At 38.2% G+C, this 16,902-nt stretch overlaps 1 protein-coding gene across 7 annotated transcripts in view; it reads right to left on the bottom strand.

Moving 5' to 3' along the window:
• Positions 1-825: 825 nt before the first annotated feature.
• DCAF6 (DDB1 and CUL4 associated factor 6) overlaps positions 826-16,902 on the bottom strand; it is a 68,682-nt gene continuing 52,605 nt past the window's right edge. For 3 of the 7 annotated variants that reach the window (XM_089512258.1, XM_089512263.1, XM_089512261.1), the window contains 7 exons: positions 15,637-15,723; positions 14,441-14,479; positions 11,191-11,329; positions 6,456-6,612; positions 2,485-2,573; positions 1,795-1,900; positions 826-1,264 (listed from right to left, as the gene is read on the bottom strand). In XM_089512258.1, the coding sequence (XP_089368384.1) occupies positions 1,200-1,264; positions 1,795-1,900; positions 2,485-2,573; positions 6,456-6,612; positions 11,191-11,329; positions 14,441-14,479; positions 15,637-15,723 (682 nt within the window). In that variant the 3' untranslated portion in view covers positions 826-1,199. The remainder of the gene's footprint in view (positions 1,265-1,794; positions 1,901-2,484; positions 2,574-6,455; positions 6,613-11,190; positions 11,330-14,440; positions 14,480-15,636; positions 15,724-16,902) is intronic. The other 4 variants (XM_089512262.1, XM_089512264.1, XM_089512259.1 and 1 more) reach the window with 3 other exon arrangements.

Genomic DNA, 16,902 nt, shown 5'->3' with positions numbered 1-16,902 from the left:
TTTTATATAGGAAGATGTGTCTCTTATGATGATTCAAGCAATGGCAAAGAAGGAACCATATGTCTTCCTTTAGAGCTATTGATTTTACCTACTGGCATTTATAATCTACAGAGGAACCTCAACCTACTGAGATTTCTTTAATCACATAATAGACCTAGTTATAAAACTTTATTAAGAATTTCATGGTCCTAAAATAAAGCCTTGCTCTGACATTCTAAAGGCAGAACACATAAGTTGCCATGGCAATTTGCTCTAGCCTTTCACACTGAAGACTGGTTGAAAAATAACCCTGCCAGTCTGTACAACAGTAATTGTTACTAAGTAAACCATTCAGAAAAACAGTAGTGTTCTGCATCTGTGCATACTTTTGATTATCTCAGCAATGATTCTCTACAAAAGTAATGTGCAATTCTGTGGGCTCATACTCCTAGAACTGAACATTTAAATGTAACACGTACAATAAAATAAATTGATGTTCCCAATTTAACTGACTTTTTAAAAGGCCAAATGTTTTAGACTACAGTCGCCCCTCTGTTTTTGTGGGGGATCCATTCCTGATCCCCCTGCAAAAATGGAAACTCATTTATATTGAAGCCCCATTTGGCTTAAATGACAACATGCCCTTGGGCATGCTTGCAAACAGGTGAGGGATGTGGATTTCAAGTCTGCAAAAATGGAGGAGAGATTGTATTTAAGTTCCAGTAAGTTTCCAAACCCACAGGATCACTCAGGAATGGGGTATAATGAAATCTCTGCTTTCACTGGAGAATGTGACAGGCTCAATCCAACAGACTACCAGGATCATAGTGAAAAGGCACACACATATGTAAAACAACCACATTTTTTAATAGAAAGCAACAAACATGCAAATAGCAGGTATAGAAATTTATTTGAATCAATGTTTTTTTCTATAAGGTAAGTTATATTAAACATTGATCCAAGCTCCCATGTTTGCAAGTTAAGGGAAAATATTGCACTTCGCATTTTCTAGCACCCCTCATACGTGACAAAACATTTTAAAAATGTTTTGCTTATTTTACTTGCACTCTCACAAGTCATGCACACATTCATTCAAAATTGAAATGTTAGGTTACCCCAAAAGCAAAACCTTAAAATTGCACTAAAGCTTTGTAAGGAAAAATATAATTCATGACGTATACAAATTTCATGACGCCTAGATGATTTCAAAGAAGAGCCAATTACTCTTCATCTTCATTCTCGTTCTCTTGCCCAGACCCTTCAGACCTGTCACCTTCCAGCCGGTCTGCAAGATACAAAGACAATTCTTAAAAAGCTTTTAAAATAATTTAAAAAATAGTTTTAAAAAAGCTTTTTCCCTTTTAGAGTATAAACTAACAAGACATTTTGTTTTGTTTTTTTAAAAAAATAATTTTTATTAACAAGACATTTTGTTCAACCACTGCCTGGTAATGAAATTAGTAGAAATACTTAAAATATATTGGGTATATTTTCCTTACAAATAATAAAGTAGAAATATAAACACAAGAAAAATATTGGCCATATTACAAATTCAGAGCTGAGGTATCAGGGGACAGCAGCATGTTAACAGAATTTAGCACAAAAGTAGAGGATAATCAGTCGAACAGCTGATTTTCTGTGGTGGAAGAAAAAATCACAAAAGATTCTCTTTATCATATAAAAGCATCCTTCATACCTGTATTTATACTGTTCTGAGAGGAGGAAGTAGCTTTTAAAAAATGCTAGGAAAAATATGTAAAAATGAAGTATTATTAATTAGAAATCCAGTTACAAGTGGCACCAAAGTCTGCCTACCTGCTCTTATATGATTCAATGATGCCAACATCCTTAACATAAAAGAAGCTGGAACGGTGATTGTGTTTCTGGTTTCCTCCAGCATTAATTCATTTCGATTTATAACCTAAATGGGTGAGAATGGAGTTATTAGTGAGTAAGTATTAAATACAGCATTTTCATTGTAAACAATAATTTGACTATTTGTCCACATGTCTATTGTCCCTTAAACAATCAACTGTCGGTACCCATTAATCATGTCCTTGTTTTTGTTCGATGTATTGTCTGACACCATTGAAAGCGCAATAATTGTCAACTATGATAAGAAGAGTTCCGATGTGTTCAAGCTTTCCTATTTTATGTTTTTATGGCTTTATGTTTTTAACAATAATTTTAAAAAGGCACTGTACAAGGTGCTGAATGGCAAAAAATATCACTTACATTTAATGGTGCTTCACTAATTTTATATGTATCTTATAATTAGGACACTACATTTACATGTGTATTTACATTTCACTAACAACTTTCTCTCTATAAACTCGTCGCTACATGGTAACAGATCCAAGATATTAGTATTTCCTTCCAAGCCATACAGGCATTAGTGATGCAGATAAACCATTACTTTCCTCAAAGAAATCTAAATGGCATCAAAATGATTATCAGAAAATAAATATTGTGAAACATGATTATTACTGCAAAAGGTCAACTTACCTCATCAGCAAGTTTCCGATTAAAAATTTTGGACTCTTCTAGTGGTGACCAAATTTTTATATCATAATCAATACCTGATGAGGCTAGAACTAAACAATAGATTAAAAATATGTTAGAAAGCTGATGTAAAAGATTATATCGACAAATATAGTAACAGCTGATGATTGACATGCTTTGTTATATCCCCTCAATTTATCAAAATAATTTTATTTTTAAAATGTATTATCATGTACAGCTAAAGACTTCCAACCACTGGTCTAAATCTAACTGCTAGTTTCAACTGCTAGACCAGTTTGAATCAATGGTTGAACAGTATGCCAGTAGTATGCCAGTAGTAATATAAATCCCATTGATTCAATACTTCATTTGGGACTGGAAACTGGATTTAGGCTAGAGGTCCAAAACACACTGCAGAAATAATCCCGCCTGAGACCACTTTCACTGCCCTGGCTCAGTGCTACACAATCCTGGGAATTGTAGTTTACTGTGGCACTAGAAAGACAGAGAAGACTAAACTAGTTCCCAGAATTCCCTAGCACTGAGCTAGGGTAGTTAAAGTGGTCACAAAATGGATGATTTCTGCAGTGTGTTTTGGATCATAGTGTGCAATCAAATTAAGTCTAATTGTTCAAATACGTGTATTTTTTTCAAAATTTAGGCCATAATACAGAAAATGGAGCATATAATGAGTTTTCTTCACTTCAGCTAGCCATGTAGATTAAAGACCTGAAGCTTACTGGCAGTGCCAACTAGAGTAGCTTCAACAAATTGCTGAATGGTGAGCCAAAATTTATGGAAATTCCACTGACTCACTAGGCCTATTCCACTTCAAATTAACCATGGAGGCCCAACTGGCACCAACCTTGCATCATCAGGACTGAGGTTTTTTTTTGTTCAAATCTGTACAGGTTCTTAACTCTTAAACCATTTTAATTTAACAGTTAAATTGTCTAATCTGGTTTTAGGCTACTGAAATCATACTTAAACTAAAATTGTTCTACATTATTTTAAACTAACTTTAGACTTTGTGACATTTGATACAGATACACACACATTTTTGTTAAATAAACAAATAATAAGATCAAGGATTAAAAGTACATCGAAACAATCCATGTATGTTTTATTTCTAGTCTTTCAACAAAACAAAACAAAAAGGAGGAAGAGGAGTAAAAGAAAGAATAGATACGGGAGAATTAGACATGAAAGAGATTGAAGAAATACCAAACATACAAAGTAAAAACCACTGGCTCCTATTTTTGCAATTAAAAGAGAGATTCAAAATGGATCAAAAACAAAGTAGTTTTGCATTACAAAACAACGGATTAGATAACATACTATTGGATGAAAATAAAAGGAAACCTAGTAAGTGACCTAGTGAAAGAGAAAATGATAAAAGGGGCCAAAGACAAAAAAAGAGAAATAGATTTAGAAAGCTGGACTACCGCAAGGAAATACACATATAAATTTACAAAAAAATCAAAATATAAGGGATACCTATCATAGGATGGAGCATAGGTACTACTGAACACCAGTTAAATTAACAAATATAAAAATAAAAAAACCTTCTTGTTGGAAATGTCAAGAAAATATTGGATCGTAAGTACACATGTGGTAGACTTGCCCATGGAAAACACAATTTTGGAAGGGAATAAAGGATACTACTGGAAAAATACTTAGTATAAAGTACAATATGGCCCCGGAAATATACCTTCTTAATATGATTAATAAAATTAACACACAAGAGAAAAATAAATATTAGAAAATCAACTTATATATGGTCTCATTGGTGAGAGTCCTTCTAGCACAAAGATGGAAATTACCTGAGATAATGACTATTGATGACTGGTTGATCAAAATGTTACAAGCCATTGAAATGGATAAATTAACAAAAGCAATAGAAGCATCTCACTCAGAAGGTAAAGAATAGAATATTTTTCTGACATTTTGTAAATAAAAGTGGAGTTGTTAAGGTTATATATGTTTTAAAGTACGAATGTGTACTAACAAACCAACTGGCCCACCTTATCCACAGATTTTTTATCCACGGATACAAGCATCCACAGCTTGAAAATATTCAAAAAGGGTATAAATTCCAAATAGCAAACCCTGATTTTCCATTTTATATAAGGAATATCATTTTGCCATGCCATTATATTTAATGGGATTTGAGCATCCATGGATTTTGTTATGCACGGGGGATCCTGGAACCAAACCCCAGCGGATAACAAGGACACACTGTACATAACAAATAAGCATAATAAAATAGAAAAACAGAAACAATAAAACAAAGAAGTCAAAAGAAGAAAAGGAAATTTACACCTACAAACAAGTCTAGGGGGGAGGGAGGAGGGTAAGGGATAAATAGTGCACTGTAAATATATATAATGTAAATATTTAAATATTTTCTTGTTTTTAAAGTAGTGTATGAGAAGATTAATAAAGAATTAACAAAGTACAAAGCCACCAGAAAAAAAGAAGAAGGAGGAGATCTGTTGCTATGTTGTATAGTAGTCATAAACAGCTATCTGTCCTTTATTTATTCTACTTGAGCTGCTGCAGGGAGTGATATGAGTTTATGTGTTTGGAAACAAATTGTTTTCTTCAGTAACTAATACACTGGCTACAAATCAACCAATCTTTATTGTTACATTCAAGAAAGTAATATAACCATCATATCCAAAAATCTAATACAGAGGGCCCTTGATATCCACAGGGGATCTGTTCTGGACCCCCTCCCCTGTGCAGATACCAAAATCCACGGATGCTCAGGTTCTCCTACTGCCTGCCCTGCCAGCTCCTCCCAGTGCCCAGCCAGGGTCTCTCCATGGCCCCAACTGGCAGCCCTACACTGAGGTGGGATGGGTTCATGGAGTCCGGGGAGGCACTGGGGTGGAGACAAGATGGGTCTCGGTACGGAGAGTTCCCAGAGCCGGCTGTTGCTTCCTTCAAGAACTGCCGGACATGGAAATGTCAGCCTCAGCTTGAGTGGAGTGAGGAGAAGCAGCCCCCCTACTGGCCCAACTGGTTGTTTCCCCAACTGGGGAGAGGACTCCCCAGCGGCGCTCCCAGAGTGGGGAGCTGGAAGGCCAGGAAAGGGGCCCCACGAACTCAGAGGTGCCCTGAAAACCAGCCCAGACGGATCCTGGGCTCTTTGTGTGTGGCCGGGGGGGGGGGCGCAGGGTTGGGAGCATCTCCTGGTGGTGCCTTCTTGGGAATGGCCACCAGCTCTGGACTCTTTCCTGGTCGAGGGCTAGTGTGTCCCTCCCCATCCTTGAAGGATGCATCCCCAAAAAAGAGCTGGGGGGGCCGGAATGGACAGGAGGCTGTCAGATTACCACCTTGGAAACCTTTAAGAAAGCTATTAAGGCAGATCTCTTCCGGCAGGCCTTTCCAGACTAGAACATCCTTGCTGTCCTGCCTCCTCCCCTCCTTTTTCTCCCATTATCCCCCATCTTTATCTTTATTCTACCCAGACCCCGACTGAAACTCTTATTTCATTTTAATCGTTATTGTTTATTAATGTTTTTAACTTCTTTTCCTGGTTTAATCTCCTTTTAGCTAAATGCTAATATTATGTTTTTATGACTGGGGGGGGGGGGGGGGAGGGAAGGGTTGCCCGTGCGTGGAAGGCAGTGGCAGAAGTGCCATTCCCAACTCTTGCCCTTCTGCTCATTGTCCCTAATGATGGAATGGCAGTGTGCACGCCACCAGTGTGGACAGGGGGCTTTCCATCCGCAGATAATCCAATCCGCAGACAGCAAGTCCACCCATACCGAGGGCCAACTGTACAATATATTCTGTCTGTATCTTCTAATGATAGAGAATGGTTCCATTCAGCTGAAGCAACAAGTAATGCAACTGATTTTTTTAATGATCTACAATTTTGGTGGAATCTGAGTGATGCATCCATCAAAGGTTTCCCTACAGGCTATCTATCAATAAGTATATATTACAGACACAAACAATCTTACTTGGGTCAAATGGATGTGGCTGCAGACAGTTCACTACATGGTTATCTGCTTCTAGCAGCATCAGATGCTCTGCAGTATGCCGATCCCAAATGAAGATATGTCCACAATCAGAACCACTCATAACAAAATTGGAACCCCAGAAATTTGCTTCTTTTATCTAGAGGGAATATAATAGGGGGGAAAAGATCTCAAACACATTTTTCTTTTTATGGTTAACATACACAACTAAGAAATGTGAAAGGCAAGGCATTCATATATTTTTTAAAATCAAGTTGTCTACATTTGGTCATAATGATAAGACATCATTTAGCACAGAGGTGGGCAAAGTATGGTCTTGCAAACAGCAAATGGCTCCCCTCCAAATCCTTACACCCTGAAAAAAATGGGCTCCCAAAACTCAATTGCTCCCATTTGGCCAGTATTTCCGACCTTTAGCCCTTCAAATATTTTGGATTTCCAGTCCCAGAATCTCAGACCAATGGCCACACTAGCTAAGATATTGGCAAGTTGGAAATGCAAAACATCAAGAGGCTAAGAATTACTGCCCTAGAGACTGGTGATTTTTTTTTTTTACTTTGATCTGTTTTAAGCCTATAGGGCTTCCATCCACCCCAGATATCTGTAAGTTGACCACACCTGGATAACTATTTATGACTGTACTTCAGGCATCTCAGTTGCCCCTCCCTTCCCTCTGTCATCTGCAAGATGGAACAAGTTTGACTTCTACTGCTCCAGAGAATCTGATCTGCTCCAATGGAGTCAAACCACCACAAAAGAGATTCTTACTTAACGTTGGGAAAAGTTTCCAGACAATAAGAGCTTTGACACTGGAACAGACTCAAAAGGTGATAACTCTCCTTCATCTGATTTTTGTAAACTGATATTGAATGGCCAACTGTCAAGGATGTTTTAGCTATGGATTGCTGCACCCACAAATGATTGAACCAGATGATCTCTGAGGTCTCTTCCAACTCTATAATTCTATGATGTAATAGGCATCACTGAAACCTGGTGGAATGAGTCTCATGATTGGAATGTAGTAATAGAGAACCCGATGATTGTGTCAGATGTGTCAACAGCTGCTATCAGACATTTGCTTTTTTTTTTGGGGGGGGGGGAGTAGCAAGTCCTTCTTCTTTAAGGGAATTAAGAAACAATCATACAACCCAGACTATCACTGAGTTTAAGGGAGACACAAAATGAGGTCAGGAATAGGGCTATCTTCAGATGATTCCACAGACAGAACAGGTGTTTCACTACAAATGGAGTCAGCTGCCACTCACAAAAGTACAAACTGATTCTGCTGAGAGTATCTACAAAAGCATTAATTCTGCACCTGGGACTGAGGTACTATCTCTATTCATCTCAAGTCGCTCCACTACATACCATCTCTCTCTGATGGCTAATTTGCTGAGACACCCTCCATCCCACCTGTCCATCCCATCAGTAGCGGTTACTAATGAGTGTCAAATGCTGAAGGAAATCCCAGCTAGATTTCTCTTGCAAACACATCAAGATAAGGAGGTCTTTATTGGACTTTTATTTTCTCAGAAACAGCAGGCTAGGATTAGATTTAGGATCCTTGTTGGTTTGAAGACCAGTTTCTTGGAATTGGCTAAAAAGCTAGGAGAAACTATGAAGTTTGTGCTTAACTGGCTACCTCAAACAGAGCCAATCTAAGGGGAAAGTGATGGGACAGCTGAATAGTTATGTACAAATTCATCTTTCCAAGTCCACCTTTTCAAACCACTCCATTCAACTGAGCAAGGCAGTACTATATACTCAGACTTACCATCCTGAAATTTAGGGCTTATCAAATGGTTCATATCCTTTAGGTAAACATAAGGTAGACTGCTGCATCCTTCTTCAGGACTGAGGTATCTTGAAAAGAACTCATAATAGATTTTACAGGTGGATACTCCTGTATCATCTCTTTCTGCAAGTCAAAATTTCCTTGAGTACTGACAAAAGGGGAAGGTCTAAAAAACCCAACAGAGAGTGGGGTAGTGAATTTAACTGTGTAGACATGAGGAATGATAGTTAGAATGGAATAGTCTGCTGTAATCATAAATCATGTGAGTAGATTCAACTTGTTGTCAGAAGTGAGGTGGGAATCAAGGTGGGATCAAGAAAGTACTGGAGATCTCAAAAGCATTATTGCAATGATTCTGTCCTTTGGCTACATTTGCTCTGATGTTATGTTATTTTCAAAGAGGGAGAGACACATATTGAGGAAAACTGAAAATACAAGTCTTGAATTTGCTGTGAAACAGGAAGAACTGAACTAAGACTGATTAGTTCAGGACAAAAGCCTAGATGATGTGGGTATCCCCATTTTTTTGGCTGAGACCCACATAATTGGATTCTAGTTCAGTTTTCCATCTGTTTGAACATGAAATAATCCTTGCTCACAAAAACTACAAAAACTCACAAACACACAAAAAACCTCTCCCACAGAAATTACTGGCAGGTTTCCATTCAAACCAGGCAGTTAGTGAACTTGACAGAGAGGATTGTCACTAAATAAAGTTTCTGACCAATCACATCCAACTATGACCTTGTTTGTCCAAAGATATCAAATGATATTTATTTTTGTTCTTGCCATGCGATGCCTCTACAGTGATCAAGTTTGGCATATGATTCTTATATAGGAAATGTGTTATGGATCTGATGTGTTTTTGATGTGCCAAAATGTAAAACTATGAATAGTAATTTTTTAGACTTTCAGGTGACATGAAGTAATGGTGCAAGTGAAGGCCAGCCTCTTCAAGAGATGAAGACAACGTGACAGATTCATATTGCTTAACTCTCTGAGGACAGAGGCCTTTGGACTCTAAAAGTTGCCTTTGAATGGAATGATCAGGAAGATGCACATTTTGAAATGGAAGAGGAGGCATGGCTGCGGTGGTTGCAGGCACTTTGGATATAACTGGAGGAGGCAACCACCATATGACAAGTCTTGGTTAAGAGCCTGTTTCAGTAACCAAGGTGCAACTGGGACTGGTGTTCCTGAGACAACTAAGCTGAAGGGTGATAAGCAGAATAAGATGACAATACGTCAGGCTATCATAACATCTGCTCCTGTCATCCCCTTGATCCTGAGAGGCAGAAACTGGCTGCATAGGTCAAACAGCTGTGTATTTTTTTCTGTCTGTGCTGGGGATCTTTCCCACACACATGCATGCTTTCTATGTACTGTGAGGGTTATACTATAGATTCTTCCAAGCTTGTTGTCCAAGGAGCTAGAGTATTTTGAAACTTTTACCAATATGGAAAAGAATACCAACATCTTTATTGAAGTGAGTTAAATGGCTGAATCTGTCAATGCGATAGAGACCTAGTTAGTCTAAGACATCTGGGTAAAACCAGCACTGGCACTGAAGCAGATGGTAGCTAATTTGACAGTTTGAGTTGGCATGGGGAACTCAGAAGAATCAGACAGTTTAGATGAATCTGATGGATAGAATGATCAGGACTGTCCTGTTTCTTTGCCTTCTTTTTATCCACTTTCTCAGGTCCAATTGGTGAATCAAGGAAGAGGGACCTTTTCAATGGCTGCTCCCAGTCTTCTGAATTCCCTCCCTAGGGAGGCCAGAATGGTCCCATCCTTGTCCTCAAGCTTTTAGAAACTGATTGTGATGGGTTTTTAATACAGTGTGGTGCTATTTTAAGACATTATGTCATCTTTTAAAGAATTTTAATGTTTTAATGATTAATAATTTTGTTAGTCTCTTTGAGTCTCATTATTGAGAGAAAGGTAAGATATAATTGAAGAAGAGCCCCAGTATAGCTATATGCTATTGCTAGTAATTAGATATCAAAGTCTATTATGTCACATAAATAGCCATTTTACAAGAAAGGAAAATTAAGGTTGAAATCAATTTTACCATTGGGATTTCATAATTTCAGGGAAAATGGGATTTTGTTCATTTTCTCAATTGATTTAAAAAACAAAACAAGTATGTGTTAGAGAGCATACTCTGCCCTACATATGTAAACAAGATTACTATGTACAAATTATTTTCCAAATTCTCTTATTCTCCAGATATGAAGTATGTTCTGTTCTCAGGACCAGGAGATGTTGGGAGTCTTGAACTGAAATGCCACAGCCTCTGCAATATAAGCTGTATACATAGTTGCTTTCAGCATTTTCACAGACTTTGCATGACTGGTTTCAGATACACTGACACACTTCTCATCCACTGCACTCATTTGCTCAGATTAGCAAGGTCAGAACTGTGCCCACCATTTTGAAATAGCATCTTCTGGGACAAAAAAAAAATCTATCTACTCAAAATGGCACCATGTTCTTGTACAGAGGAAAGCCAAATCTATGCAAACTTTTACCAATATGTTCAAAACATCCACTGTTTATTAGAAAAGGCACTCTTTTTTATTTTTAATTACAAGGGCCTAAATCCAAGTGCTACTCCCAACTACAACGGACCGACTGAATCAACCAACGCATAGTCTAAGTTGACAGTTACATACATCACACTGATTCAGTGGGTCTACTCTAGCTGCAACTAGCAACAGGATTTAGAACAAGGTTAGTATATACTGTAGACTAGGCATATGGTGCTTCAAATCAAAATTGACAAAAACAACTATGTAACAGTACTGTATAACGTTGCATTTGCAGCTTCAATTTTATTGCAATTGCTCATCTAAACCATGTCAGTGTAAGACAAGTTTGGCATCAACCATAATGGAATGTTAGCAATAGATAATTTACCATTGTTCGGGAGTTCCGATGACCCTTATACACCATTTTTATTAAAGGGCGTCTAATATTCAGTGTCTCCAATTCCTCCATCTCTTTTCTTTCTTTTCTTCGCCTGAAAAGTTCCTGGATGCGAGCAACAGCAGATCGTCTATGGATTATGAGCAGAAAGACCGTAATTGTTAGAACAATACATAAAAATGTGATCTGCAAACCTGTGGGTACTTTGTCTGCTTAAATCCCACGGAATTTACTGAGATTTAAGTGGCCTGTGTGTAGTGTAAGAAATTCCTGACTTTCAAAGGAACATGTGCCTTTCACACATAATGAACCAGATGATTTTACTCTCTCCTTTAAAAATGGGAGGGGCTGAAGGCAGAGCTTGTGAAAATGTCCTTTAAATCAGTGGTGGGCAACTGTGGAAGGTATGGCATGATGATGGAATTTTCTGCCTTGAGACCTTTTGGTGCTGCACAGGATGCCAAAAACAAAAACAAAAAATTAGAAGTGGCTGGGAGTCCACATCTGGTTTGAAAAATTGTTTGCCTGTTTGAAAATGTTAAACAGTGAGGAAGCCTTACAACTTATATCAAAGGTGAACTGCTATTAAGGAGTTGGTAGTCGCTAAGGACCACAAGACAACCCCAAGGTTTCAGTTTGCTCACTCCTGTTTTAAATCTTACAAAGGTGCCAATAGCCCATCAGTGAAATGTGAGATGTCCTGAGCTGCTCAGAGAGCACAGTTCTATTAATTGTCTAAAACCTTATAGTTGGTATTACTAAAAATTATTATGATGATGACAAGTTTTTAAAGCACCATGTACAGACATGATACTTTACAAAGAATGAGATATTCCTTCTTTAACTAAGGACTGAGCAGAACGCAGACTCGGATCTTCTGATAACTCCCCAGATTTAATGTACATTAGCAAGGATTTGACTGCCACTCGTTCAACAATGGCGACAACCAAATAATTCTACCTCACAAATTATACAACTGGAATTAAGAAAACTTCATGAGGGAAAGTCCAGGAACCATTTTTTTGTGATTATGTCAATCATATGTACAATTGGATTTGTTACAGTAGGATAGTGGGACTTCAATGTCATGCCAAAGCCTTCACAGAAAGGGTCAGTTTGGAGGAGAGACCTGAAGAAACATAGACGATTGTTGTATGTGGCAGTTCCAGGCATCCCACATGGGAGAGAAAGTGCACAAGCATTTTAAGAAGAAGACGACAAATGCAGATGGTCATGTTGGGTAAGTGGAAGTTATCAGCAAGGAAGTAATGCGATATAATAATAGAGGGATGAAGGAGGCCAAATCCATTAAATGCCTTGAAAGTGAGGATGAGAAATTGTGCAGGTTTCAGAAGACAGGCTAAGAGTGCAGGGGTTTGCAGAGTGGTAACATATGGTAATAGTGAAAGGAGAGGTAAATAACTGTTGCAGCAACTAAGATGAAACCACAGAAGCTCAGGAAGAGTAACTGTGTAGTTGTCAAGTATACAGATGACCAGGAAAAGAGTAAATTCTTTGCTAAGCAGATGGAAATGAATGTCCATGCCTTTTCTTAAATGCTGTAAAGAAAGAAACAACGCGTTCTAGTGATGAAATGGACATGTGAGGACAAGAGAAAGGAAGAGAAGGAGAAAACCAAGGCTTCATGCCTTACCACAGGGTGATTGGTGGCACTGTCCATGGAAGAGGAGAATATAATAGGGCAAGGAGAGGAGGGCATGGGGGAAAAAAGATAAACACATTCTTGTACATATTCAACTTGCGATGACAATAAGTATCTAACTGCCCTCCTCTCCTTGCCCTCCTTTTTCATGGGGGATTCATTCTGGACCCCCTCACAAAAATGGAGTTTTGCCCATATTCAAGCGCTATTGGCTTGAATACAGGTGTGGATGCGCAGGGGCGCACTCCATTCATTCTCCCTTCATTCATTTCTCACACATAAGCAAGGTACGCAGATCCAAAGACTGCGAGAATGGAGGGAGGACTGTAGTTGTGGTATTACACAGAGAAAAACTTTGGTGTTAAGAAAGCACTGAGTATCATCAGCATATAGATGACACTGAAAGTATGTGATGAGTTACCCAGTGCACTGACAAACAATAAAAGAGGATCTTGGAATGGAGTCCTCATGAACTCTGCTTCCACTTAACAATAAAGAGTTCTATTCAAATGCTTATACTGGGATGGTAGACTGTTTTTACATGGTACAGAATCTGTATATTGAGGTGCTTTCCAAGATGCAATCCTCATGTAAAGAACAGTGGTGTTTATGTGAGAAAGCTATATAATTTCATTCCTGAGAAATATTTATTAAAGGAAATGGCATATTTCTTATAGGAAACATTTCTTGGGTAAAAATCAGGCAGGGATGTTATTGCTGTTCTGTTTAATTTATGGATTACTTATCTTTCACATGAGCACTTAAATTATACATTAAATCAATTTTGGAAGAAATAACTTGATGCTCTTTATCATATTTTCATGCATGATATTAAGGTGGCTAATTAGTACCAACTGACTAGCAAGACCGGGGGGGTTGGGGGGGGGAGAGCCATATTGACCAACATACATGGTACGTCTTGTGGGTGTTGTCTAAAACTCAGACTGATTAAAAAGACCAGAAAGTTCCAGATTCTGTTCCTGTCATTTCCTGTTTGTTTCCAATTTAATTCTGGAGACCTACACATAATTTGTTGATCCCAGAATATTTTTTATCAGATCCTGGTAAGATCAGAGATTTTGTAAGCCATCTCTCAAGATCAGTTTATTTTAAGCTGCTAATAATAATAATAATAATAATATCATCATCATCATCATCAAAATTGGGAGTCAAAGCAGCTGATGTAAAATCAGAAAAAACAAAGATACAAATTATTTCAAAACTAGATATTATATTAATCAGCCAACCATGTAAGCAGCAACACATGCAAGATGAACTATGTGTTTTAATAAGAGAGAGAACATAGCTGGATTTTGGTTTCACTGTACTCTATATACACCCATTCTTAATGAACACACTGAAGAGGTTATTAATGTTGTTAAAACTTTACACAGCAATTTTTTCTCACTATTCACGGGCACCACATGCAGCTAAAAAAACTGCTCTATAGCTCTGTGTTTATGAAGTTTATTAGCCTTAAAGCTTTTAATGTAATCAGTAGGAAAGGTGGTTAGATGTAATGTAATAAATCAGCTGTAATTAATCAGAATTCCACATGAAATGGGAATTTTGAATTACCTCATTATTCTATCACTTAATGTTGTTCCTCTGATATATCTAGTAAAAGGAACAATAACTAATATCAAACAAATGAAAATCCTTTTTATTTATACTGTTTTTAAAGAAATAGTACAGTGTCTCAAATTAACAATTTGATTTTAATGTGTATCATTTTCTAAATATTTCTGCGGGGAAAATATGCCTAAAAGGATAATTTTCTGCATCGTTTGGGGTATTCCCTTCATGTCAGATATCAAATTCCCACTGAACCTGCCAAGAGTAAAAAATACATCTGTCAATTTCATAGATTATCATTAGTAGTTCAGTATCTGTACCAAGCTTTATAAATTCACAAAATAATTACTGACAACACTAGATCGCCATTACAGCAAATGTAAAAGTCTAAAATTGTCCACAAACAAAAATACAAAAACTGAAAGACAAACTATTCTAGGTCACAGTTTGTCAAATGAACCATCTTAATGCAGCAATCCTTTGAGTCTGCAAATGGAAGAATCTTTAAATTAAAGTAAAGGCTGTTACAGGAATTCACACCAGCTGCCCATTCAGTCTGCCTTCAGCTCCTTCTGTTACTTTTCACACTTCGCAAAAGGGAGGCCTGGGAAATGAGATATACATTTACCTACCTAGGAGCAGAATGCACTCCATACCCAAATCCATATAATTCTAATACACTGTTATCAATGCAATGGATATTGGAAGCAGCACCGAGGAGCCACTTGTGGATAGAAAATGAAGTTTAAATGCAGTAAGGATATGAAGATCTATTGCAATCCTAAACAACTGTCAAAACTGTTTAAAAATTATGCATATCTAGCTCAGAAAAATTATTATTATTATTACTAACCTTTATTTATGAAGCGCTGTAAATTTACACAGCGCTGTACATGCAATCTTTTTAGCTAGACGGATCCCTGTCCTCGGGCTTACAATCTAAAAAGACATGACACAGAAGGAGAAGGGAGTGGTGGAGGGAAAGGGTAAGAGGTCCAGCAGTTCCTCTACCTCCGAGGCCTGGACCAAGGCAGATGGACTGGAGGGAGGGCTAGGCTTCATAATGGATGGTTAATCTTCCAGGGAAAATACATACTCTCAAGTAGGATAATGCATATACAGTACATAGCAATACAGGAAATGGTTTGATAAACAGGCACCAAAAGAACATCAAATAGTAAGAGACAATTATGCAATGCCTGGGAAGGCTTCTCTGAACAGGATGGTTTTCAACTCCGTTTTGAAGCTGGTTAAAGAAGTGATGGCTCTTGCTTGTGGGGGTTAATCTATAGTTAAACAAAGAAAATACAAACATTCAACCATAACTGTAACATCAACAAAAATCTGCAGTGAAATGAAGGAAAGGCAGGTTACCTACTTGTAACTCTCATTCAAGTAGTCATCTGTGAACTTACACATATGGGTCATTCTGTCCCTGGGCAGAGATACAGTTGGCCCTCCATTTTCACAGGGAATCTATTCTGGACCGACACCCACCCCCAGAAAATGGAGGCTCATGCTTATTCAGCGTGCCTCTGTGCTGCCCCTCCACGTATATTCAAGGGCACAAATCTCAGATCTGCGCTTTAGAAGGGGCGACTGTATTTGGAAGCTTACAGAGTTGTGTTATGCACACCTTCCTCCGCATACATATAAGCCATATGTTCCCACCAAAAACCCAGTTCCAATCCCACCATGAGATGATCTGTTGAAAGGGATGGCACAAAGAAGTTGTTGTGTGGGTTCACAGATGACTACTTGAAGAACTGCAGCTACAGGTAAGCAGCCTATCCTCCTTTGCGATCTCTGTGACTCACTCATATGGGAGAATAGCAAGCTAAAGTTATCAGGTTAGGATAGGATAAACCAGGGTTGATGACAGCATCACCCTTCCAAATCAGCTCAGGACTGAGTGTCCAATCTGTAATGAGAGAGGAATGTAGACAACTGCAATGGCTTGGCAGAGTTACCTACTTGAAAAGAGTTGCTGGAAAGGAATCCCTACGGGATACGCCAACAAAGTGGCCACTGCCCAAATAAAATTAGCTTTAACTCCTTGCAGAAGATATCCTATATGAGCCATAGGTGACAAACAGCCAAGGCTTCCTAAACCACTTGGTCTGAGAAATGTAGAATAGGAATGCCCCGCCCCAACATCTAAGGAGTGAAGGGGATGCTTGAGATCAGAATATAAGAATTGCATGGAGATAGGAAGTGCCAGTGCCTAATTAAGATGAAAGTGGAAACCACCTGTGGGAAGAAAGAGATGTCTGCAGAAAAGACCATCATGTCCCCATGAAAGGACAAGTAAGATGGATCCATTTTAAGTGCTGCCAAATCACTGACCTTATGGGCAGAGGTGATAGAAACAAGGAATGCTGTCTTCCATTAGAGGAGGTGAAGATCACAAGATGCCATAGGTTTGAAGGAGCATCATCAGATTAGCAAGAACCAATAAGGGGTTC

The sequence above is a fragment of the Sceloporus occidentalis genome, unplaced genomic scaffold, assembly GCF_023333645.1.
Source record: "Sceloporus occidentalis isolate IW3139 unplaced genomic scaffold, rSceOcc1.0.p SCAF_2, whole genome shotgun sequence".
Taxonomy (NCBI): Eukaryota; Metazoa; Chordata; class Lepidosauria; order Squamata; family Phrynosomatidae; genus Sceloporus; species Sceloporus occidentalis.
Note: the sequence above shows the minus strand (reverse complement) of the source record. Positions and strands in the feature narration are given on the sequence as shown.